The sequence below is a fragment of the Paramisgurnus dabryanus genome, chromosome 4, assembly GCF_030506205.2.
Source record: "Paramisgurnus dabryanus chromosome 4, PD_genome_1.1, whole genome shotgun sequence".
Lineage (NCBI taxonomy): Eukaryota > Metazoa > Chordata > Actinopteri > Cypriniformes > Cobitidae > Paramisgurnus > Paramisgurnus dabryanus.
In genome coordinates this window covers 25,321,926-25,348,937 of record NC_133340.1, presented here as the reverse complement: position 1 = coordinate 25,348,937, position 27,012 = coordinate 25,321,926, and the positions used below count along the sequence as shown (strand labels likewise).

Here is a 27,012-nt window from a genome sequence, read left to right as displayed (position 1 = left end):
CAAAATGGATATGGACAGTTGATTTAAGAAATGATTTAAGATTTTCATTTGTCACGCAATTAAGTACAAGTTCTGGCCAAAAGTGATATCACAGTGCAGGGAATTTTTACAATATTTGCTTTAATGCCCTCTTGGTATAGATTAAACCAAGATTTTCCAAACGTGGGTTCATGAACCCCTGGTGATTCGCAAGGGAATTGCAAGGGGTTGTTGAGTTGATAAAAAATTAAATACAATTAAATTATAAAACGTAAATAAATATAATTTTAAAATAAAAAATTTAATTACCTCTCAAAACAAAAAAAGATGGATTTTATTTGTTTTTAATCTTCATGTCATGTGACCAATATGCAACACCACAATATACTCATGAAAAATGGACAGATACGTTGTATGTACCAATAAAAGAAAATTATCAGATGAAGGTCTAATAACAGGTAATAATAACCATATAAAATACTAACGTTTTTGAACTTAAACATGCAAATGTGCTATTAAATTATCAAAATATTAACGTAAAATCTCAAGGTCAAGGGGTTTCGGCTTACAAAAAAGTCTGAAAACCCATTGCTTAAACCATAGTATGAGGTGTACAAAATGGATTAAACTTTTAAAGTCGCGTAAATGAAACGTAAATAGCGATTGTCTTATTTTTTGTATCGGTACATATATCCGAGTGAAACGGCTTAAGAAATTACATTTAAAAAAATGTGAGGCGGGATTTGATTTATTCTATTAAGAACTGATTGGATTATTGGAAGTTGAGCCATGCTGGTAATTACAAATCACTGCAATCTTTTCCCAAACAGAAACAAGTCTCTGATTAGCCCACCCTTGCGCCATTTTTCGTGACAGGAAGTGAAGAAGTGTCGTTTCGAGGAGGGGAGAAGGTTAATGTTTTTGATGAAAGATTATGAGGGCACATGAATAAAAAAAATCATGAAGCGCACAGATAAGTCGTTCATAAAAGCACTACAATATTTCATATAATAATTTTTTTATGTTTTTATTAAAATTTTCATGGTGACTATTTAGTTAGATTTTTATTTCGATATTTATTTGACAGAATAATTTGCAAACCCCAGCATATTAGGGAATCTGTTTTTTATTCAAAGATACAAAAAATGCATAGAAAACAAAAACATGCATAAATTGACTACAATTTTATCTGTTATAAATATTTGTTGATCCTCTTTTGTATATATTTTGTAGTCATTTGTAGTCCTAGTTTATATCTTTATGTGTATTTTAGAAAATCCTTTGCAAAGCCTCCTGAAATTTTTCTCAAAGTTGAGCTTCAGTTTATTCTCCAAACAAAACAATGCATATGAAATGTTCAATGCATCTTCAATAAAACATTTGAATAAAGAGTGAAAATGTCAATTGTGAATAATAACATGACTTTAAAAGTGAGGCAGATGCTCCGTTGCAGCCCTTCTGGGGTTTTTATTTCTAGACTTTATACCTACAACAAAACTCACAGTTAAGGAAGAGTTATTCACGGTAGGGACGAATGTAAAAACATCAAGTGAATCTTTATCTGTTCCCCTTGTATTTTTGAAGGTGTCTCCTCACGTCTCCATCGTGTCTCCATTGAGCTGCTCATTCCCGACACGTCTGTTTTTGCAACACCCGCGCTCCCTCACAACCAGAGTGTAAATTTGAAACTCTTGGGATTCGGGCACAGCCGTGCTGCGTTAAACAAACAAAACTGGTATTGTGCACATCACACCGGAACAATGTAATCTCTGACGTGTTGTTTAAAGGTGGTGTAGGGGTGGTTTTCAGTTTCAGAGGCTGTATTTACATTCTTCAAACCTGGCATGTGTGTGTGTGTTTTGGCGGCGTCTTTGTCTGACGCGATCTCACGTACATGGAAGTACCTGTGAGGAGACAAGCTGTGTTTAACAGGCGCCCTCTAAATTACCACTAAATGTTTCATGCGGATAAATTTAATCGTACTAATTTTGAGCTGAAGTCTAAGCTGTGTTTTACTTTGTTGATATAAGATGTAAGGTAGATAATAGTTTACCTGATGATCAAAAGAAAAGGCTGTTATTTGTACAGGTGTTTCAACATATAGGTCACGCATTCAACTCCTAGGAAAGTTTGCTCTTGCAACTTTAATTTTTATAACTGACAAGCCTGATAAAATCCAGATAAAGAATACATTTTGGGAATAAAGGATATTTTCTGAGCTCCAAAGCTCACAGTAAAGAGTCTCCTATGGCTCTTAAGACACAGGTTGAGCACCTTGACTCTGGTGTCTGCTCAGTCTGAAATCCCAGGACTTTTCTTAAATCCTGCGAGTCTCTGCACCATTTTCCCCGTCTCATCTTTATGTGAGAATAAAACATTTCTTGATCTGATAATTACTAGAGTAAGGCTGGCTTGCCGAGAGACGAAACATCCCAGAAGGTTTTAGATTGTTTCGACTTTCATAGCTAGCTGCCCAAGTGTGACTTCATGAAATGATTGCCAAATGATGATGTTGGCGATACAGCCGAATGTGGTTGTTACAGTATTAATGTAAGTATAGATTCAGTTTGTGTTCACTACTAGCTATTGTGCATGGGGTTTTTACATCCTTCCATCTCTTCTTTCCCTCATTTGTCTGGGAGGTAATGTCGAACTTTAGTATTATTTACTTATCAGGGCTCTATGCTAACCTTTTTCCCAAGGAGTACATGTGCTCCTAAAGGAAAAAATTCATTTCATTCTTCAAACGAACTTTTCCAAAGCATCAGGTCTAAAATTAGCATTAGTTACCGAAATCAAATCAAATGAATTATAACACCGTTTTCATTGTATAAATTTAATATAATTATTATATTTTTAGAGCTACAGAAGTGATTTTCTCTTTGTCTTGGGTTGTTTGATTAACATGAATGACTTAAGTAGGTTAATTGAGGTTACCGTCTCTTTAAGACCATGGACTGTTTCTGACTCTAATCCATACATACACTTAAAACAAATGTTTTTATTAGAAAAAGAATACTGTGGGGATCATTTTGTGTGTATGTGCCCTGTCAAGAACAGAAAGATTTTTATGTTCACTTGCTCTTTGAAATGCGTCTCTCCGTGTGTGCACTTTTGAGTGCCCTTAACCCGCGCGCACACAGACGGATGGGCGAATTCCAAACGGCGCAGCTACAGTCGCTCCATATAAAAACGTTACTTTGTTTTTCAGTGCTCTATTCGCCAAATGCATTTTAATCGACTACAACATGAGACACAGTAGCGCAACTCTCTCTATAGTTTACACATTAAGAGTTCTGGGGCCGGTTGCACCAGCTGTGCGTAAGTTACAACGTAGCTTAGTTACAACGTAAATGGGCACTAAGTTACAACTTACGCACTACTAAATGTTTTTGCGTTGCACCATTAAACTTAGTTTAAGCATAACAAAACGTTGTAACAAAATATTTACGGAAGCCTCAGTCCATGAATAATGATTGGAATAAGATGTCAGCCAGATTATATGACATCGATGAGCTCGTAATTAATTATGAAGAGCCGCAAGTTCGTCAACGAGTTTTCAAGAACTGTTTAATTTTCTGTGTATCCATCAATTAAAATAAGAATTAACATTTCTTCCTGTTTATTTTCTCCTCCATATGTGGGATAGATATTTTCAATAAAAAGTGTAATGTTTTGAGTTCAATAACGTTTGCTTTAACGTCTTTTTTAACTTTCAGTTTAGGTGAGTCATGAATGAGTTTGAAATTACCTACTGTTCAGACTATTTCCTGTTTACCCGTTATAAGGCTTGTGATTGGGTTAAGAAAAATAGACGTCATTCTATGCGACAACGCATTACTTTACGAAGAGCTTATGACCTACTAGCTACGTTCTGCCTTAAGAACAAATGGTGCAACCGAATAAAGTAGAGAGTTAGTTATAAACTAGCTAGTAGTTACTAAGCCTCTAGTTTGGCCTTTACGTCCCAGTTTAAGTAAGAACTTACGAACGACTGGTGCAACCTTACCGTGATCTTTGAAGAGCATAGGGATGATCACTGGAACGGACAAATTCAGCAGCATGTGCGTCTGTGCGTACAGAAAGCTGCTCACGTTAGTGCCTTTTTGCGGTTAAATTGTTAAAATCACTTGAATGTTAACATTTGCAAGCCTTTGAAACACGTGCAAATGATAAACTTTCCCTTTTAAATTTGCGTATTAATCGCGAATCGCATGCGAGCCAAAACGTGGGTCGTGATTCGTACAGTTCACTGATCAACTGCGATCCGTCAAAGCACTATCTACGACTTACTTTCACTTTCATATGCTGCAGTTTGCGCGTTGGCTTGATGAATAGATCGCTCATCTGTCTAGATGCGTCTTGCAGTAGCGTGGCTATAACATTTTTAACACTGTCACTTGACTCTCTCACTTAAATTCCAGCAGTTCCTGCACATTCCCACACTATTTCAATGATTGGCTTATTGGTTGCGAATCGTCGCTCTCATTTGAATAAAGTTACGTCATCATGTTATGTTCACATCGCGACCCGTCCTCTTCCTTGCTTTTATATGTGAAATCAATGGTAGGCTATGTTTCGCTTCACTTCATCACGCTGCTGTTCAGTGTATTGAGAACAACTCGTCACTCACGCACTGTGCTTCTAAATTATTTCGCACATAACTATTTTAGGCGCAAATGTGAGTGAAATACTCGCACTGTAGTGCCCTGCTAAACGCCGCCTTCTTAAAAAATTAGGTAATAATGTTAAACGAATGCTTTCGGCACATTTTATATATAATACTGATACATAACTACTGATTATGTATTTATTATATTGCATTTCTGTTAAGAGATCCTTCTAAAAGTCCCACATTGCACCTTTAATCTCTGCATTTATATCAGAACAAAACTATTGATTACATCAACATCTTAACGCTTGGCCGTCACAATCTTCTGCTCTGATAGTTTCTTTAATAAAGGCTGAATTGGTGTTCATGCAAACGCTGTCTGTCCCTGCACCCTCTTAGTCCTTCAAATTGCTTATTTTAAACAGCACAGGTCAGACATTTATTTTTCCTCTGTCTGCTCTGTTCATTACCACTGTGAGCGATGATGTGAGCATAAAAACAAACTCCACCGGCGCTCTTAAAAATCTATAAGGGTCCTCGGTCTGTTAATGTCTAACAAAAGATGTTTTCAAGTGTTCAGACGGCTTTGTCCCAATGATTTTATATGGTCAGACATAGTCGTGGTGTTTTATGAGCTCTGTATCTGCACTTAATATTGACCAAAAGAATTTGCAGGTTTTGTAAAACTCCCATAAAGGGTGGTTTATGTGGGTTTGTTACTCTTAGTGGTTCAGACATGTTTTAGATGCCATCACTGATGTCCTTTTACTACTACAGCAAGGTCCTGATTGGTTAACGTAGCGCAGAAATCCGCCGAAGTTCAGATTTTTCAACTCCCGCATTTCCCTCGGCAACGCTCAATTCACGGCTTCCGCGCCGCGCGTTCAATGTCTTCCGCGTCGCGCTTTCCGTGTGTACCGCACCGCAGGATGCCTAATCGTGTCTTTGCATTGACATACCATGTAAATCACTCGCGGTTGCCGCGTCTACCGCGTCTAGTGTAAACCCTGCATAAGAGATTCATATTAATAGATATTCAACTTAATATTTAATTTACATTTATTTTATTTACTAAATAATATGCGGGCAAATGCATACCCTCTGCCATGGCGCAGGGTCCCGAACTCTTTGTTTTGTCTTGTACAATAATTTATCTTATATTACCATCGAGTTTTGTCATGTTTGTCAAACCCTAGCTTTGTTTTTCATTCCAGTATTTATTCTTCTGTGTTAACAGACACCATTTTAAGAACCTGACATCTCATCTGATGCTGGCCTGCCGGCCAAATCCATAATTTAAAAAATACAACTCTTCATGTGATGCTGCAGTGGTAATTTAAGGGACCATTGGGTTCTTATAGCTTTGTCTGAGAGATGAAAGAAGGTTCCAGAACTTGAGTTTGAACAAAGGCACTTCGCAGGCATCAGCCCTGTTTACATTGTGATCTGTGAGATATTGTCGACTCAGGCGCTGAGCACCACTGATGGAAGACTGATAAGAGATGCATTCAGCATACCGAAGGGAGGAAGGAAGAATTAGGAAATGATTTACCTAACAAGAGAAGAGTTTGCGCACAAAGCCGTTGGGGTGTTCATGCAGGTTAGGCACTGTATATTTATCAGGAAAGCCTGTAGGTGGAAAGTGTGATATGAAACGGTTCAGATAGGGGCTAGACATTGTTCTAAACAGCTTATTTCTATAGTGACAAGTAATTTAATGCAGCACACTGGTTCGCTGGTTTTTGCTGATGTAGTTTGTTGGTTTAAGGGAGTTTTGGACACTTTTCAGCTGCAAGTTAAACCAGCATAAACTTGTTTTCTGGTAAAAGTTGGTCTAGTTTGCTGTGTTGTTGGACTTTTGGCAGCTGTTTGAGCATGGAGACAGCCGACTGCCCAATTGTACCTGTTTAAACCAGCCTTTACTGGTTTGGGCTCTTCTAGTTTGTTGGTTTTAAAGTGGTTTTGGGCACTTCAGCTGTTCAGGATGGGAGGCCATCCAACTTCAACAATCTTAATCTGGTTTCAAATATGTCAAATGTTTGAGCTGGTAGAACAACATTGACCAGCCTAGACTGTTTTTTGGCTGGTCTAGTCTAGGTTGCTGGTTTTAAATGTGTTTTGCGCACTTGTCTGCTTTTTAAGATGTAAAACTAGAGGGATGCCGAAATTAGCCACCTTAAACCAGCCTATACTGGTTTTGCTGGTCTAGTTTGCTGGTTTTAAATAGGTTTGGGGGTATTTATCAGCCGTTTGAGCTGGGAGACCAGCTGGATGCCCAATTTAAACCTGTTTAAGACCAACCTTTACTTGTTTTATCAGCTTTTGGGAGACCAGCTGGCCGCCCAACTTCAACAACCTTAATACAGCCAATACTGGTTTCCGGGTTTTAGCTGGTCTCGTTTGCTGATTTTAAATGTATTTTAGCCATTTGTCAGCTGTTTGAGCTGGGAGAATAGTTGGGCGACAAACTTTAACCAGCCTATACTCTTTTTGTTTTGTTTTGTTTTTTTTGGCTGGTCAGGCCTATTTTGCTGGTTTTAAATCTGTTTTGCATACTTCTGCATTTTGAGCTGGCAGATCAACTTTAACCAGCCTATATTGATTTTTGATAGTCTAGTTTGCTGGTTTTAAATGTGTTTTGGCATCCTTGACAGCTGTTTGAGCTGGGAGTGCAACTTTAACCAGCATATACTGTTTTTGTGTGGTCTAGTCTAGTTTGCTGGTTTTAAATGTGTTTTACGGACTTGTCTGCTTTTTGAGTTAGGAAACCAGAAGGATGCCCAAATGAGCCATCTTAAACCAGCCTATACTGGTTTTTACTGGTCTAGTTTGCTGATTTTAAACATGTTTTACTATAACCTATTTAAGACCAACCTTTACTTGTGTTGGCTGTTCTAGTTTGTTGGTTTTAATTGGACACATAAGCTTTTGGGTACAGGAGACCAGCCGGCCACCCAACTTTAACAACCTTAATACAGCCAATACTGGTTTCTGGTTTTGGCTGGTCTAGTCTATTTTACTGGTTTTAAACGTGTTTTGTGTACTTGTCTTTTTTTGAGCTGGCAGATCAACTTTAACCAGCCTAAACCAGCCTATATTGATTTTTATTTCGGCTGGTCTAGTTTGCCGGTTTCAAATGTGTTTTGGCCACTTGACAGCTGATTAAGCTTGGGAGACCAACTTTAACCAGCCTAAACCAAACCATACTGTTTTTTGTCTGGTCTGGTTTGCTGGTTTAAATGTGTTTTGTGTACTTCGTTTTGCTTCTGCTTTTTGAGCTGGGAAACCAGATGGATGCACAAATGAGCCATCTTAAACCAGCCTATACTGGTTTTTACTGGTATAGTTTTCTGGTTTTAAACATGTTTTGGGGAATTTTCCTGCTGTTTGAGCGAGACCATCTACCTGTTCAACCTAAACCTCTTTAGGACCAACCTTTACTTGTTTTAGCTGTTCTAGTTTGGTGGTTTTAATTGGACACTTACCAGCTTTTCAGTACGAGAGACCAGCTTGGCCGCCCAACTTCAACAACCTTAATACAGCCAATACTGGTTTTTGGTTTTGGTTGGTCTATTCTGCTGGTTTTAAATGTGTTTAAGCCATTTGTCAACTGTTTGAGCTGGGAGAAGGGTTGGGTGGTCTGGTTTGGCTGGTCTGGGTTTTAAATGTTTTGCGTAATTGTCTGCTTTTTGATCTGGGAGACCAATTGGATGCCCAAATGAACCAGCTTAAAACCAGCCTGGTCTAGATTGCTGGTTTAAAACATGTTTTTGAGTATTGTCAGCTGTTTGAGCTGTTTAATTTATGGTTTAATAAACATTATTACACTTTTACTCAGCCGGTAACAGTGCAAAACTCAAGAAGTTGCCCTTCTGCTTATTAGGGTCGCATCTTTTCTAATGACATCCCCCTTGTCGGTTAACCTTAATATCAGTTCATACAAGCTGCTTCGAGCTTCTGTTGGCTGCTGTCTTCATTCTCCCACAGCCTTCCCACACAATCCACGTAGGCTCCTGGGGACACAAGCTTAGACAGATGGGCCGCACCGGCTCCAGCGTTAGCAACGCCGATCCTGCTTCATTACGGATGTGTTTGCGATACAGCTGTTGTTTTTCCTCCCTCAGCAAATGTGTCGGCCATCAGACGAAAAAGAGCAGAGCTGGCCAAAGATTGCTGGCCACGTCGCCACGTCTCCAAGGCGCGTCCAGCTTCCAAACAATGTAATCGTGAATGCACAGGCCTGTCGTTTGTCTCGAGAACGCTTTGTTGTCATTTTAGCAAATGTATGTTAGTTTTGAAATTCTGAGTTTATCGCAAAACATTTTTCTAAGGGGCCTTAGATGGCACAGTTGGAAAATGTGTCTGCATTTAGGGGAATTAACCTGCAGGTGTGTATAAGCATTCATTTACTAATATTCATTTTTTTGCTTTTTGTCTGGTGATGAAAATTCTTTCATTATTTACTCAATCTCGTGTTGTTACAAACCTGTATTATTTTCCCATCAGAAGCCCCATTGACTTCTATACTATTCTTTATTCCTACTATGTAAGTCAATGGGGCTTCTGATCAGTTTGGTATCTTTCTTTTTTGTTTATCCGAACAAAAAAAATTATACAGGTTCGATACATGACAATGAGTAAATGATGACACAATTTTTCATTTTTGATTTTTAACAATACACTAACTAAAATGTCCAGTACCACACAAACCTGTGTTGATTTGATGTTAATAATGTTTTCAAAAACAATTGAATAACATGTGTATATAAAAAGATGCACATGCATATGCAAATGAGTATATTTTGAGTTTTTGGACATGGTTAAATGATAGTAGTATAATGGTATTCTTTAAAAAAAAACAGTGATGTACTGATATGTATATATATGTATATGTATGTAGATGTGTGTGTGTGCGTGCGTGCCTGCGTGTGTGTGTGTGTGTTTAAATATACATAATATTTACACACATTACAAACGTATATATTATGCAAAAAAATTCTTTTATTTGTATGAGATTCATCTAGATTAATCTATGCCCTGCCCTATATATATATATATATATATATATATATATATATATATATATATATATATATATATACACATATATATATATATATATATATATATATATACATATATATATATATATATATATACATATATATATATATATATATATATATATATATATATATATATATATATATATATATACATATATATATATATACATATATATATATATATATATATTTATATTTATTTATTTATTTATATATATATATATATATATATATATATATATATATATATATATATTAGGGCCGGGACTCGATTAAAAAAATTTATCTAATTAATTAGAGGCTTTGTAATTAATTAATCGAAATTAATCACATATAAATATTTGACCTGAGAACATTGAGAACATTTATTTTTGTTCAACCAAGCCGTTGTACCCGGAGTCGGGCTAACGTCCATGCTAGCTGCTATATGTTTTGCATTGAGATGATACTTGAGGCTCGATGTGCTGCGGGTGATATGTGAATTCCTTGTTGCATAGCTTACACACAACCATGCTCTTATCGACGCTTCCATCCGTTCGTTTTTTTATAAAAAAAATTCCCATCCACGGGGCCAACCAAAGCGATCTTATCAGCTTCTTCGTTCATGTTCACTGTGGTTTGTTGTTGTCTGAAGTCATGAACGCCAGTTGCGGCTCCAGTATAATCGGTCCGTCGAAACTCATCCAATGAGAAATGTTCTGCGGTGCAAAAATAAGTGCGATTCAAATGCGTTAAAAATGAAATCCCGGCCCTAATATATATATATATATAAATTTTATTTTATTTTATTTTGTATGAGATTCATCTAGATCAGTGGTTCTCAATCCTGGTCCTGGAGGCCCACTGCCCTGCACATTTTGTATGTCTCTCTTATCCGATAGACAATAAGATTTCTGCTAATGAGCTGATGATTTGAATCAGCTGTGTTAAACAAGGGAGATATACAAAATGTGCAGAGCAGTGGGCCTCCAGGACCAGGATTGAGAACCACTGATCTAGATTAATCAATGCCCTGCCCTAATATATATATATATATATATTAGGGCAGGGCATTGATTAATCTAGATGAATCTCATACAAAATAAAAGTAATTTTTTGCATAATATATACGTTTGTGATGTGTGTACACAGTACACAAACATAATTTATCCAAACACAAACTTTTATTTTGTATGCGATTAATCATTTGACAGCCCTATTTGTAAAGCTGGTACTTTGCACTGTTGCCTGATTGTTTATAAAATGAAGTGGAAAGGTCAGGTCTCTTTAAAGCAATTAAAGCAGATACTGAAGCACTCAAACTTTCCATCTTCAGCTTAAATTTCACTGCGCAGCGCAACGGTCCAGAAAAACAAGAAGCAAACATTGAAATCTGCTCATTTTCAACCAGGAAATGCGTTGGATGAACTGGCTTGCATGTCTTTGAGGTTTGGCTATCAAACTCATGAGTAAGTGCAAGGCTGTGTATTCAAGCAAAGAAACTGGCACACTTGCCTCTGAAAACTTTTTATTGGCAAATAGACCAAAATGTGGCATATGTTCGAATTTGTTGTTCTGCATGTATACAGTGATCTTATACTGTAATATTGTATGCAAACTACTGTATATGAAACTGTATGGCATCACTGTGGTACTGAAGTATTATCTTCATGAACTTTTAAACTTTTACATGTGACTTAAATTTACTAAAAAGTATATAAAGTAAATGACATGGTGAGACAAATGAAGAAAGAAATGTTTTTCATATTTCAGTGCTACGGTTTTGCTTACTTAAACCTAAATGACATTTTCGTCTCCAGCTCCACAAGCGTAACACGAAGAACGTACATGCTTCCAATATTTGGACATTAATCGTACACAGACCACCCAAGTTTTTTTTGTTCTCATGGTGAGGACACTTTGTTTTGGCCTTGTACAGTTTGTGAACTGCCTTTACATTGAGTCTGTCTCACGGTTCTTTGCAGTGAAAAAGTGTTGAGGATGTATTCTTACTTAAATACCTTCATTCAGTCCTCTCCTCTTCTCACAAACAACAGATTTAGCCACTTGAACACACAAGTCTGTTCGCCCACTCGAGGGGCCTGTTTGCTTCTGCTTTTGTAAGAGTACGCTCACACATTTGTGCATTACAGTATAAAGCAGGATATTGTGGTCTGGATTGCTGGAAAATATTCTCATTTTTGGAACATTGGCATTTTGCTGAAGTTTTTATTTTTTCACCTTTCATGCTGTTCAAAGCTTCGGTCCAGCAGGACAATGAGCTCATGGTACACACATAAAACGTCTCAGTTCATTCCAATGCATCATAGTATCATAATTATATTGAGATTACGAGAGAGCGAATTGATGATCTTTTCCTGCCCGTGTCTTTTCCTCATAGTCTCACCTGCATCTCAATTGTATGAGCTGTCACCATTTGTCTCCGAGGACTTTGCTATCTCAGGCAATTTAAAGACTATGCCAGATCAATATATCTCATTATTCTATGAGCATCACTCTCGCCACCAGTTATCTGTCTGCTGAATGCACTCACGATGGAGTGATCTTGAAGGTTGCGTGCCTGCAGAATTGTACCCATCACAACATCTCAATCACCTGCTGATTCCCGTGTAATAATATTATTGGTCGCTTTTTCCACTTTTTATTGATCCAGTAGTGAAGAGAGGGCAGAAAATGATGGGAAATGTGAAATGAACCTGCATGAGTCAAACTTGTGAGCACCCACTTCAGTGTTGGTGCATATGCCGTGGATGTGGCAGGATGTGATTTATGTTCTGTATGTGAATAATTTCCTGCCTCTGCAAAAATGGTGGGTTATTTTTAACCCAGTGTTGGGTCAAAAGGGGACAAACCCAGAACGTGTATATATTTAACCCAACAATAGTTTAAAATCACACCTTTTTGGTTAAAATACAATCTAATGGGTTTTGTTCATACCTTTTTGATGGTTGTTGCTAGAAGGGATACAACAACGGACAAAATCTTGTGAAATTTCTCCGGATGAACACTTTTTTCATCCTAATCCTACCCTAAACCCAACATTTAATGGGATTTAGGCCGTAGCTGTAGCCCATCTTGCCAGAACCGCTGTTTTCATCTTAATCCTACCCACAAACCTAACTCTAAGCCCAACATTTCACAGGATTTAGGCCGTAGCTGTATCCCATCTAGCCAGAACCGCTGCTTTAATCTTATTCCAAACCTGACCTTAAAACCAACATTTTACGGGATTTAGGCCTAAACCCAACATTTAACGGTCTTTAGGCCGTAGCTGTATCCCATCTAGCCAGAATCGCTGTTTTCATCCTAATCCTACCCCCAAACCTAACCCTAAAACCAACATTTTACGGGATTTAGGCCTAAACCCAACATTTAACGGTATTTAGGCCGTAGCTGTATCCCATCTAGCCGGAATCGCTGTTTTCATCCTAATCCTACCCCCAAACCTAACCCTAAAACCAACATTTTACGGGATTTAGGCCTAAACCCAACATTTAACAGGATTTAGGGCGTAGCTGTATCCTATCTAGCCAGAACCGCTGTTTTCATCCTAATCCTACCTCCAAACCTAACCCTAAAACCATCATTTTACGGAATTTAGGCCTAAACCCAACATTTAACAGGATTTAGGGCGTAGCTACTGTATAACCCTAATCTAGCCAGAACGGCTGTTTTCATCCTAATCCTACCCACAAACCTAACCCTGAACCCAATATTTTATGAGATTAAGGCCTAAACTCAACATTTAACGGGATTTTAGCCGTAGCTGTATCCCATCTAGCCAGAACTGCTGTTTTCATGAGATGGTCCTCACTGCGGAACACAACATCCAGGGGGCGGGGTTGGATCTAGATCCAACTCCTCCCACTTTATATACTTTGTTCCGCCAAATGAACCAGTATATTTGCGTTGTTGCAGCCCGCAATTAGTTGCAACCTGTGGTCGCCAACGTTTGCTCTTATCAATTTAAGTGTACGTTTGATTAATAATATAGTTGAGAAAGATTCATAATTTAGAAAGTATCACAGTTAGGTGTAAGGAGAGGTACGGACATGTTCCCGACAGTTTGATATCACTGAAGGGATTTATTTGTACATTATCCCACTTATAACACAGCTATTCCTATACGAGTAAATATAAAAACAAATTTATTTGATATCTTTTATTAGCAAATAAAAAAAAAGTAAACCATCTACGAGGGAAACCTGTTTCCTAATGGCTGTAAGCAAAGACGCGTTAAAACAAGTTCAAAGTCCATATATATTTTAATAATTATGCATATTTATACTGTATCCATTAATAGGTCTTAAACTGCATGTGGTAAGATTACTCATAGTAGGCTTACCCGAAATGTTTTACTCCAAAACATTATAGCAAAAAACTTACATTTCACCCTAAAGGCACTTTTATTGTAGTCATAAGTAAAGTTAGTTTTTATGTCAAAATAATAACTTAATTTAGTTACGACTTAATGCGGAAATGGTAACGCAGAAACACGTGTATGACGTGTCTTGTGGTAAAACTGCCGACCAATGGGATCTCTGGATCGGGATCCAGCTCCGCCCCTGGATCTAAATCCAACCCCGCCCCCTGGATGTCGCGTTCTGCAGTGAGGCGCTACTGGTTTTCATCCTAATCCTACCCACAATTCTAACCCTAAACCCAACATTTCACGGGATTTAGGCCGTAGCTGTATCCCATCTAGCCAGAACTGCTGTTTTTATCCTAATCCTACCCACAAACCTAACCCTAAACCCAACATTTCACGGGATTTAGGCCGTAGCTGTATCCCATCTAGCCAGAACCGCTCTTTTCATCCTAATCCTACCCCCCAAACCTAACCCTAAACCCAATATTTTATGGGATTTAGGCGTAAACTCAACATTTAACGGGATTTTAGCCGTACCTGTATCCCATCTAGCCAGAACCGCTGTTTTCATCCTAATCCTACCCACAAACTAACCCTAAACCAGCATTTCATGGGATTTAGACGGTAGCTGTATCCCATCTAGCCAGAACCGTTTTTTCATCCTTATCCTACCCACAAACCTAACCCTAAACCCAACATTTCACGGGATTTAGAGGGTAGCTGTATCCCATCTAGACAGAACCGCTCTTTTCATCCTACTCCTACCCTTAAAGGGTCACTCTTTTTTTGAAAATATGCTAATTTTCCAGGTCCCCTAGAGTTCATTTAACATTTGATTCTAACCATTTTGAAATCCATTTAGCCGGTCTCCGGGTCTGGCGCTAGCACTTTTAGCATAGCTTAGCACAATCCATTGAATCTGATTATACCATTAGCATTGCGCCTGTTCATCTGAATATTTACTGGTAGATCTGATTTCCATGATGAAGAAATCTGTGTTTCGAGAGCTAGCCGACATTCCTTTGGATTTATTGCTTTCAGACAATTCTGGCTCATGAATGACTGCAAATGTGCTTTTGGTTAATGAGTTGCATCTTCAAAGCGATCCACGAGTTCACTACAAATGCTACAGAAATCGAGCAAAGCAAAAGCATTGTCAACCTGATTGGTACTTTTGTTACCTTTCACAGTTGCAGACATCCACTATCAGGTGTTGTGTGCAGTGTGCACATGTGTAAACCAAACTGTACAAACAGTTGTTTTCTTAGTGATTCCTATTTGGCTTAAGGTAGCACTTCCGCGCTCAGAGAATAAAACCAGCGCTCGACAGATGCATCTATGATTTATACGACGTCGATGGTATTTCTTCAACACAGTGTGAGCTTTCGGTTCAAAACAGGAAATCTGCGGCAAATGTATTCCCTGCGGCAGCGGGATTGGCTGTGTATAACAGATTTCGACTCCAATTAAAGTGTCAGATGTCTGGAATGGTTGAATAAGGTGTAAAATGTGTATTGGAGAGCCTGTCTGCTTTTAACCGTTCTCACACATCAATTGAATAATTTAGCCCATTTAATCGCAATTTAAAGCACTCCTTGGCTGTTTCTCTTTGCTGTTTGTGAGGTCTTTGAATGTAAAATGTTTTCGCTGTTTGTAGGTACGGTTGCATAATCAAATGTTCTGTTGAAAATTTCAATAACAGCATCTACAACAGCTTTTAAATGGAAGTTTTTAGCTTTTAGTTTGAATATGTTTATTCTTTTAAGCTCAAACAACACACGGTTTCTGAAAATCTCATGTTAATCTTGAGTACCTATAGAGTACATATAGATGCACTTAAATACACTTAAGCACGCCCCCCAAAAAAACACAGACATTTGATGCAGTTTTACTTACCGCCTGCCACTCGTAACCTGGTTGGGACCCCCCATTTCAATGAAATCCAGCATTAAAAACAAACACATACGGACAGCTCCGCTACTTCCCCGGATATACAAACTTTATCCATTGATCCCATAAGGCTGGGTTCATTGGGAAGCTGAACAAGCTTAAATTTCTAACTTTGGTGATGTTGATTACATGTCAGCTCTTGGTTGGTGTGTGCGTGCACTATTCGTGCCCATATAAGGACTTCCACTGTACTTCCTGCACTGAAAATGCCCATAAAAGAAATAATGCAAGATTGTTAAATATGAGGGTCAATAACGTGACGTAAATTTTTTTGTGTCCGTATGGTTCAATTAAATGTAAAAGGGTTAAAATTTCAAAATAAGTTTGCAGATTTATTGCGTACATTCTTTATTTTTAAGGACCAAGTCTAAAATTTCTGGTTTTATTTCATTTTAAAAGAATATTTGGGGTAAAATTGCAAAAATGTCTATGTGGTGGAACCGGTCTTTGTCAATTGGTGTAACTAGTTTTTTTACAATTAAAATATAAATATATTCATAAAAAATATGAAATAAAATATAATCGTCTAGTTTAGTATAATACATTTTTTTTGTTAAATATTATTCAGAAAACAGAGCTGTTTTCAGCATATGTCCGGTCAAATATAACAAAAAAGCATTAAAATTTACATTTAGAACTTATAAAATTATAGTTTACTTTTTCCTTTTTTATTATTATTATGCTTACATGCCATCAAGGTGGATACATTTTTTTATATTTCTCATTCTTTGGCGCAATAGACGGTTACACCATTTGACATTTTCAGGTCCTTTCAGTCTTAACTTTCATAAAAATGGTGCAAATGTAATTTTTTATTGCATAAAAATCAACATAAATACACTATGTGCATTTACACATACCTGATGCATGCTTTTAAAAAAAGTTAAAAAAAAAGCTAACCTGTTTCTATGGAAATTACATCAATGCTTTGAATAAAGCTGCATATTTCAAGAAACTTCATTGGGACTTTAAACCTATATGAATCCATTTTGTGTTGCGTTATGTATGTTTGGTCTTTACATAAAACGTTTTAACCGTTGCATTAATACAAAAATTACTGTTGTTTCGAGATTACAACACGAGTTGTCCACGTTATGACTAGTGATTAAGCATTTCTAAAGCAACAGTACTGTAACAATGGCAAAATGGATCCGTGTGAAAGAAAATTGTTCGGAGTTTAAAATACATAATTACATCATTAAATTACATTTTTATGCTAAATATTGCCGAACACAGAAAGTGTGTAACAATAAAAACATTGGAAGTGGTACAGCATGAGGTTGCTGCGATCACGTCGTACAAGACATAGTTTTCAGAAAGCTCCCAACTTGCACACTGTAATTACAAGCTCAACGTGTTGAATATGCGTAATTGCTGTAATTACAACACAGCATAAACGCACCTTAACTTTTGAACAGGCATGCACCTTTTCTTCTGGAAATGTGAAAACCCGAAGTAACATTTTTTGTGCTAAATCTTTAAGGCAACGTGAAATGGTTTAAAAATTTTCTTGCAGTTTGTGTCTGCTAATGAAGATCAACGTTGGCATTTTCTGTCTCCCAAAGGGAAGATGTCAGACGCCCGTGCCGTACGAAAACAACAGCAGCTCAACAATCTGGTTGCCATGGTGACAGAGATGGCCCACCCAGGCCAGACCGTTGTGGATTTCTGCAGTGGGGGGGTGGGTAGTTTTGCAAAACAAGTGTTTGTCACACAATTGTTCCCATCCTGTGTCAGGAATCTTTGCACATACATATAAACCCTCCGGGTTTTAAATTCAGAGATATTGTGGCCCACGAGCAACAGGTCAATATTTGGAATGGCGACTACGTTCCCCTGACCAGACTTTGATCTGATCAGCTCTTTGAGCTGTGTGAGTTCAAGTTCCTTTGATTCATTCTTCTCTGTTTGTTTTCTCAGGGCCACGTTGGGATTGTTTTGGCGCACATGCTTCCTAAATGTCAGGTAAGAGTTTTGTGATTTTTCTCAAGTGTAGCAAAGTCAAGTTAACCGAGACAGAAAAAAGAAACAAAATCTGTCTTCCTCCCAGGTGAACTCATTTGTAGACAGTGGAAAAATAAACTCATTTTACAATACATCGTCTTTTCGTCGTGATTATGCATTAGACGCTTCAGTGGATTATAGGGTAAAGATGTGCATTATTGTCTGTATTATCTTAATAAAAGATAAAAATACCTTTCAAAAGAAGAGTCATTTGAGATAAATCATTCAGTAATTCGGTAACGAACCAGTCAGTTATAAGAAGTATAATATACGGTATAGTCAAATAATTAACTTTGTCATCAATTAGGTGATTCTCATTGAGAATAAAGAAGAGTCGCTGGTCAGGGCGAGAGAAAGATGCACTCAGCTCGGGCTGACGAATATCGGCTTCATCCAGACAAACCTCGATTACTTCACTGGAAACTTCCATATTGGGGTCAGTAGCTCTTTGCATTACATTATACTGTACATGATTGTCCCTAAAGGGGGGATTTGATGTATTTTAAACATTTAGAAATAATGATGTCATTTACTTTAGGTGTTACTTTATAGTAGTTGTAAGAGTGGAATCCTGTGGGAAACTTTCTAACAAATCAAAAAAGACTTACTCTTGCTATAAGTAATAAAGTTAACATGTGATCCTGGATAAGTGTAATTAAAAAAACCTTCCCATTGATGTATGGTTTGTTAGGATAGGACGGCATTTGGCTGAGATACAACTATTTGAAAATCTGATTCTGAGGGTGCAAAAATCTAAATATTGAGAAAATCACCTTTAAAGTTGTCCAAATTAAGTCATTAAAATTACGTTTTGATATGTATAGTTGAAAATGTACAACATATCTTCATGGAACATGATCTTTACATAATATCCTAATGATTATGGCATAAAGGAAAAAAATTATAATTTTGACCCATACAATGTATTGTTGGCTATTGCTATATACCTGTGTGACTTACGACTGGTTTTATGGTCAAGGGTCACATATGAAGAACAAACGCCAGAAGATATAGGCATCTAATTTGCTGAGCTCTTTTATAAGCATAGATTCAAGCTCTTTGTAATTGTAGTTTGTTTCATTTTGTCTGCTATAATCCATAATCCATAATGTTTGTCTTTTATGTAATTTAGAAGCAACATTAGCTCATTTTGGATGATGCAATTATCTAGCTTGCTCAAACGTTGACTATTTTTAACTTACAATACTTACAGTAAAGGGATACAAACAAATTTGCTCTTTGTTTGTTTGATCCTTGACATTTGCTGTTTCTTGTTGCACTTAAATTTTTAATCAACTAAATTTACAATTAAATTTTAACTTTTTTGACTAGTGAGTAAATGCTATAAATTATGAAAATAAAGCTAAAATAACTTAAGCTAGTTAAACTTAATTTTTACAATGTATAGAAACTCCTCAATAATCAAGAAAGTTGAAATTAATTGTAAATTTAAGTTAATTAAACGTAAAACTTTAAGTGCAGCAAGGATTTTTTTTTTACATACAGTATAGTCTATGAAAAAATAGAAAAACCTGACTTTCTTAAAAGTTTTCGAAATATTTTTATATTATGTGTTTCAAATAGGGCTGTCAATCGATTAAAATATTTAACCTAGATTAATCGCATCATTTCATGAGTTAACTCGCAATTAATCGCAAATTAATTGCACATTTTTATCTGTTCTAAACTTACCTTATTTTAAAACTTTTCAGGTTTTTAATACTCTATTCAACATGAGTGTGGACAAATATAGATGTTTTATGCAAATATATGTTTACACCAGCCTGTTTAAATTTTTCGACAAAACCATCTGCCATTATTTTGAATATGAATTTCCTTTCAGAAGACCCTTTTCTTTCTCAATTTCTGTTTGCTGCTGCATACAGGCAGACATATTGAGTCTGAATGAGCAAATTTTCAAAAATAAGTTATTTATATTTTGACATTATCTATAAAAAAAATTCAAAACAATGCATGATTTGTTGGAATCTCAGAAAACATGACAGAGCTGCACCTGTGTGAGGTTGACAGAGTCAGCAAAGTTAAAGGAACAGTATGTAGGATTGTGGCCAAAACTGGTATTGCAATCACAAAACTTGTGGCTAAAACTGGTACTGCAATCACACAGCTAGTGGCCAATACACAAAATGACAACATAAACATCAGTTGAGGGCTGCAACTCCACTTTTTAAATGACAATATCCTGGCCAGACCACTGTTGTCAGTGATATAAGTATTTAAAATGAAAGTGATTTCTGAATGTCTAGTGATATATCAGGGCCATTTTATGATTAATTGATATAAATTTCTTACATACTGTTCCTTTAATTTTGAAAAAAAAAATCCTTTGCCGATGCCATACCCCTCTCTCCAACCTGTACTTTCCTGTCATCTCTTAATCACTGTCTATCAAATAATGGCAAAATGGCCCAAAAAAATAACAAAATCATAGACGTTGACATAAATAATTAATGTAACATCTTAACTAAAGGAATTCTAAATTAGAAACGTTACTATTTCTTAAAAATAATTTGCTATTGGTACTAAAGGTCCTTAACCAGTTGTTACTGTTCTCCCAGATCTCCCAAAACTCGTACCTGTATCTCTTTATAGATTTATTTTTAAAGAAAGAAGCACAATCATTCAGTGCTGTAATATCGCCACATTATGTACGATCTTGATCACGCATGAGGATGTTTAGAAAGATTGTGTTCTGCTTTTCAATATGTTTTCCCAGGAAGTGTCTTCTAGTAAATTGTTGTGGATCAAACGGCACATGGAGATCGGAAGATTATTCTATCGTTGAATGATTGCAAAAGGTCTGGAAAGTGATTGCGTGCCCTCGTGATGGTAAATTACAACAGATTGCTCTTTTCTTAGAGAACAGTTCCTTAGGAAATGTCGAGATGAGGATTTCTGTTAAGGCTTTGAGCTTGAATGTTGCCTGCGCAGTCGGGAATGCCTGAGTTATTGTTTTGTATTATCTTATGTAACTTGGGCCTAGGGATTCATTTGCATAAATGATTAAAAGGTTGTGTTTGCTGTTCGCCTGAAACCGTGCGTCGACAGATACAAAACGCTTCCCCGTAGTTAGAGCCGTGAAAAAATCACTGGTTTTGTAAAAACAATAGTATCACTTTTAAGATGCTATACAGTGGCTGCGCTAGTTTAAAATGACTAGACGTGGTTAATGATGTGAAAGGAGAGTTGTTTATACAAACTCGTATTTGAGGGACCTGTTGAACACGGCCGCGTTCGTTTTTCGTGAATAATAAACTTTGCCGTCAACATCGCATGACTTCAACTTGCGCTTTTCGCAGCTTGAGGCAATGTACTTCATTAAAAGGACAAAAAAAGCAGTCATGAAAGGAAAAAAGACACAACTTCAGCGAAAAGAAAGCCAGCCTCCGAGAGACTAATAAAGAAATTTGCTTCTACAGCACTGGCATTATCTTTTATTATTTTCCCTATGCCAAGTAATTGATGGCGGTCCTCATACGGAAGAAACGGCTAACAAGGATGTTGACGTTAAGCTCTTTGTCAACGTCCGGTATTTTCAGCCAAATAAGAAAAACTCAAATTTGTTTTATTTGTCAAATCCCTTCAGTACGCACTACCAAACAAAACACTGTATTTGCTTGTTTAGTAGAAACATACTGTACTTAAGCCTGTTAAGACCCCTCTGATTTTATGCTATACAATGTTCATCTCTGGGAAAGGACCACCAGCTTCGTCTCATTATGACATTAGGTGTCTGAGAATGACTGTGACGTACATTTCACCCCTTTGCTTTTGTAAACTAGTGGATGCCAAGGATGATTTCATCGTTGCGAAACGCTGATACTGAATGCAGAAAACTTAGGTCATGACAATTACATTTAGACATTTGGCAGATGCTTTTATGACCAAAGCAAGTTTCAGATGCAAACCCCTCTAAGTGCTTCTGACATGTATTTTTGTAGATTAGCATTTTATCAAGGTTTATGTTTAGGTTCAGTAATTTCACTTTAATAGCAATGAAATGAAAGGTTATTAGTCAGTAATAGTGATAGGGACGAGACCGCCTATGAGTTTTTGAAGGGTCGAGACCCAGTTGAAACCAAGTCTGTTGGTTTTCAAATAGAGTTGAGTCAGAGTCTTTGAGGAAGCAAGTCCGAGTCGAGACCCGAGTCCTTTAGGAGTTGAGACCGAGTCGAGACCAAGACCATAAAAGCATGTCAGTTTTCATATTCATGATTTAATTTCACCCCAGTTAATGATCAAAAGTTAGGCCTACTGACTAATCTAGATTGGGAATTGTTTAGAGGAGCAGTCTTAACGTCTTAATATATGGACTATGCTTTTACTATCATTAAAAAAATCCCTACCACATGAATCATCTTCTGCCTATTTTTCTAGAGATAAATAAACAGCTCTGATGGCAGTATCTTTGCATTTGACCATGGGATTTCATTTTCAAATAACGCCCGTCAACATTGCATTTTATTTTTATTGTTATGTGTTGTGTGGTTTTTTATATGAACCGAGTCTCTGAAAGAACGAGTCCGAGACGAGTCAGAGAAAGCAGAAATCGAGACCGGACTCGAGTACTACATCACTAGTTAGTAATTTAAATGCCTTATTTTCACAAATGTCACTTTAGTAATTTCATTGGTATTTTACAAATTTGACTGTATTTCACAGCAAAACCCTCTAAGTACAAATATTTCTGAATGGAGTCCGGGATTAGGGTTGCCAAGGTGCGGAAAATTTCTGGTAAACTTTCCATGGGAACTTAATCTGAGGAATTTTGGAAATATTCCAAATTTGGAAACTTAAAGCAACACCAAAGAGTTTTTTATCTTAAAATAACGTTTCCAAAAACGTTTTAGTCGTTCATCCACTCGAAACAGGGTGAACAGCACTTTCACATTCGCATTGCAGCCCTCTATCGGCCAAAACCGCACTAAAGAAGTTTCCAACCGTCGGGTCGCGGTCTTGTAGTTCGAGTGAAAACTACAAAAACTTGCTTTACGGCAAGTTACAATCCAATCTTAGACAGCTTTGCTGCAGTAGACTAAATTATTAACGACAGTGGTAATGGACAATTCCGCTTCCAACCTGTAGGGGTAGCAAAGAGCAAAAACTCTTTAGTGTTGTTTTAACTGGAATTTATGGGAATTATTGAAAAATGTATATAAACTATATCATATACAAACTTAAATAAACATTTTGTTTGGTCATAAGCAGACATGCATGCAAGGTCATACAAATTTGGATACTTGCGCTCATCAAGTCCTTTCAAAAGAATTTTTCTGAAATCATTTTGATATTAATGATTTCTGAATGATTTGCAAAGATGGACATGTTGACATTATTTTGTGTGCAGGATTAAAGAAATGATCTGTGTGTTTTATGGAAGAATGCAGGTACATGCAGGGGGTGTGGCCTCAATGGCACTTCAGTAAGCAGTGTGCATGTGCCTGAATGTGCATGGTAGAAATTTTACTGTAATTGCATTAAATCTTGTTGTTTTAAACAAAATTATGCTGCAAGATTTTTTTAGCTTCATTTACGTTCCCTTTTATAGGCAACTCTGCAATTTTGCAAAGTTCCCAGTTTATTCCCATGAATTCCCTTATATTCCTGTTAATTCCCATGGAAAGCTTCCAGCCTTGAAAATTCACATAATTTTGCAACCCAATAGCCGGGATTAATGTATTTGAAGTGAGCATTTGATTAATATCATTATCTCATTTTTGATGGAGTGACTTTTGCATCTGAGCCCTTCATATATTTTATCAGTATGTGCGTTGCATGTAAATTAAACCCTCGATCTTGGTTCGGTATCTTGCATTAAAGCATCAGAATGCTTTTAGTTTTTTTTTACTTTTTATATACAGACTTTTCGTCTGCAATTCACTCTGCCTTTTCATTTCGCCTCGGTGTAAACAGCTTTTATTACTGCTTCTCTTTTACTGAAGTTGCACTTGTACATTGATTTACTCTTTATAGTCTCTTTTCCATCTCCATTCTTTAGGATAAACTCTCATTCGAAATTGTCCTTGAATAAAACTAATTCTACAATGTCTCCTATACGCCTTATTCAGTCTGCCACCATGTTGATTTTAAAACGTGGCTGTGAACTTGACTCGTGTGTAGTTATCTTCTTGATTATTACACCAGATTGAGAGTTATAGTTTCTTAACCACTTTTTAATTCGCAACTTTTAATTTTCCCTCGGTCTTAGTACACGATGTAACTACAGACGAGTCAAGTTTTCAAATATAGTAGTAAAAACATCGAAACTCTTTGGTTATTTTTTAGCACGATGCTAATGGTCTAATCAGATTTAATGGATTATGCTAAGCTATGCTAAAAGTGCTAGCGCCAGACCCGGAGATCGGCTGAATGGATTCCAAAACGGTAAAAATCAAATGTTTAACTCTAGAAAATAAGCATATTTTCAAAAAAAAAAGTTGAGTGTCCCTTAAACAATCTGCATTTTCTGATGTTCTTTGTCCTGTGGAAATTGTAAAACTATGTATTTTCTGTTTTGATGGCTGAATCCTGACGCACGCTCTAGGTGTTAATCCCTCACACCCTCGGTTTGGAATCAACATGGCGGCGGACTAAATAGGACGGCCCTACGACAAGCTGCCGTTTTCTTCGGATGTGAATGGATGTCTCAGTTACGAGATACTTTAAAGGAGCTCAAACTTTCTGCTAATGGATTGTGATTAGGATACAAAAGCGTGGCATCTAGTACCCAAACACCTGCCGTGGGTTTGGGATGGCTTTATTTCAGATCCTGTTAAAAAGACATTATAAATGATTCAGTCTAATTAGCGTCCCCAGAACTTCATTAAAATCCACACCGAGCGGTTAGCCAATACAGCTTTTATCTCCATTCATTTCGGTTCAGCTAATGCTCAACGCTTATTCTTTTAGTAGCTGGACACATTCCCAAAACAAGTACGCAGATTTTAAACGGCCTTAATTTGTGGGTTCGGTTTGCTATGCATGCACACAACCGAAAGAACAGTTTCCATTATTTTACCAGGTTCGGTGATGGGTAGACATGCCGGTCTGGATAAGACATTTGTAAGCCGAATGCTTGATCTTTGGCACAAGACATCTAAAGCTGTTCTTCACCCCTCCATCAAGCAGTTTGATCCACTTTGCCGGTAATAGGCATCGAGTCGTCCGCTGTCGTACGGTTTCACAACAGCGGGAAACCACTGAGCGTTTGCTACTAACAGATCAATGGGAAAGTGCTGCTATTTAAAGCAAGGTGAGAAAAACCTTGAGGTTTGTGAAGATGCAGTCGTGATCGAGAGGAAAGCAGCAAAAAGGGCTTTGTCTGATTCTTAGCTATGCCAAGTTATTGTTAACCATGCATTTACTATGATATTTTAAACCACTTATTAATAATTGTAAATGGGGCTTTTATTTGAAAATGTGCATGCATGTGATAACACTGTTTACCAAAGAAAAAGAAAATGTGCATGATTCATCACTGTAATTCATCAGTACCCCATGCAACTACATCATCGAGTTGTAAGTGCACTTTTTTTTTGCGCAATATGACGACTGAATGTGATTGGTTCATTCGTAGCTTAGGCTTCAATTAAAAGGATCAATTAAACAGCGTGTTGTGTTTTGTGTCCTCATCAGGTGGCCTTGCATGCGTGCGGAGTGGCTACAGATATGGTCCTGGACCGTTGCCTTCAAGCAAGGGCTGGATTTGTGGTTAGTCCCTGCTGCTACGGATTCATTCAAAACACGCTCAAGTTCAACTTTCCCAAGAGGTACAAACAAATATCGACTTATTCCTAGTTTCATCTTTTAGTTTATGTCCTCCGATTTCATGATACGCAGGACAGTAATGATCCATGCTATTGAATGCTGAGATCTACATCTGTTTGTTCATCTGTGGGCAGTTTTATGTCTTTCTTTTTATATAGAAACTTTTTAATGTACGAGGGTCATAAACAGTCTTGGTAACTCGCCTTTGTCATTTATTTCTTTTTAATGTATAGATTTTATTGTTTGTCTCACCATGTCACCAATACATTTTATGTAGGCCCTATTTAGTATCCATAAAAACGCAAGCTATAAAACAACCCTGGCAAAACAAACAAGTCAGTTATTTTATTCCAAAAAAAAACTTAATTTCCACTAGAAAATAAAAAAGGGGTTCTGGAAGTTGCATTGTGTTGTTTTGCGTATTGGACCCTGTTAGTGGATAACTGTACTGTGAATAAACTCATAAGTGTATTATAAAAGGGAGTTTAATTTCTAATAGTCCCAGAAATGCTCCTAGTTGAGAAAACACCCTCATACATAATGAAAAGGAATGATTGGGAAATAAAAAGGAAAAATGAATGATTTATGAGGAAACCGAGATGATTCTCCAGTTACCGGATAAAGATAACAAACGTTCATTAATGCGGTGTCTATTTTTGTCGTTCTTTTCTGTTAACATTCTCAACAATAACACAGCTGAGTCTCATCAGACCCACATTACATGTTGGCAGGAAAACTGTAAAATTCACCAAATAAAAGAGAGATTGAGCTGACTGTTCTCCAAATCTGCAACCATCACTTTGAGAGATCTCACATTTTGGTGTAAACTTTCATTTAACTTCAATGAGGAATTTTGCCGTAGGGGACAACATCACAGCGAGCATGTGAAATTAGTTTTTGGGGTTGTGTTGCTGTTCCCATGACAGCGGTCCATTGAGTCATTCGTCACTTGTGTCATCCACACAACATAACAAGTTAATGACAGTTAATGTACTGGTCCAGGATTTACTAGGAATACATTTACATGAATCATACCATCTACACACAATTCATTTAGATCTAAGCAATATACAAATATATTTTGGTCCGTATAGAAGAGCATGTGATGTTTCTGGGCACTACATTAGAGCTGTAATCGGGCCTTAAAAGTTAGGCCCGAAATGTCCGGAGCCCGACAGAATGCAGCCCGAACCCGAACGTACATTTAGATTGACAGCTTTTTAAAAGCCCGAACCCGTTTACAG

General features: G+C 37.1%; 1 protein-coding gene across 1 annotated transcript in view; it reads left to right on the top strand.

Annotated features, from left to right (window-relative positions):
* Nucleotides 1-27,012, top strand: part of gstcd (glutathione S-transferase, C-terminal domain containing) — a 59,477-nt gene that overhangs the window by 21,605 nt on the left and 10,860 nt on the right. Inside the window, exons 6-9 of the mRNA XM_065295357.2 lie at nucleotides 17,542-17,657; nucleotides 17,897-17,941; nucleotides 18,288-18,416; nucleotides 25,637-25,770. Of these exons, the coding sequence (XP_065151429.2) occupies nucleotides 17,542-17,657; nucleotides 17,897-17,941; nucleotides 18,288-18,416; nucleotides 25,637-25,770 (424 nt within the window). The remainder of the gene's footprint in view (nucleotides 1-17,541; nucleotides 17,658-17,896; nucleotides 17,942-18,287; nucleotides 18,417-25,636; nucleotides 25,771-27,012) is intronic.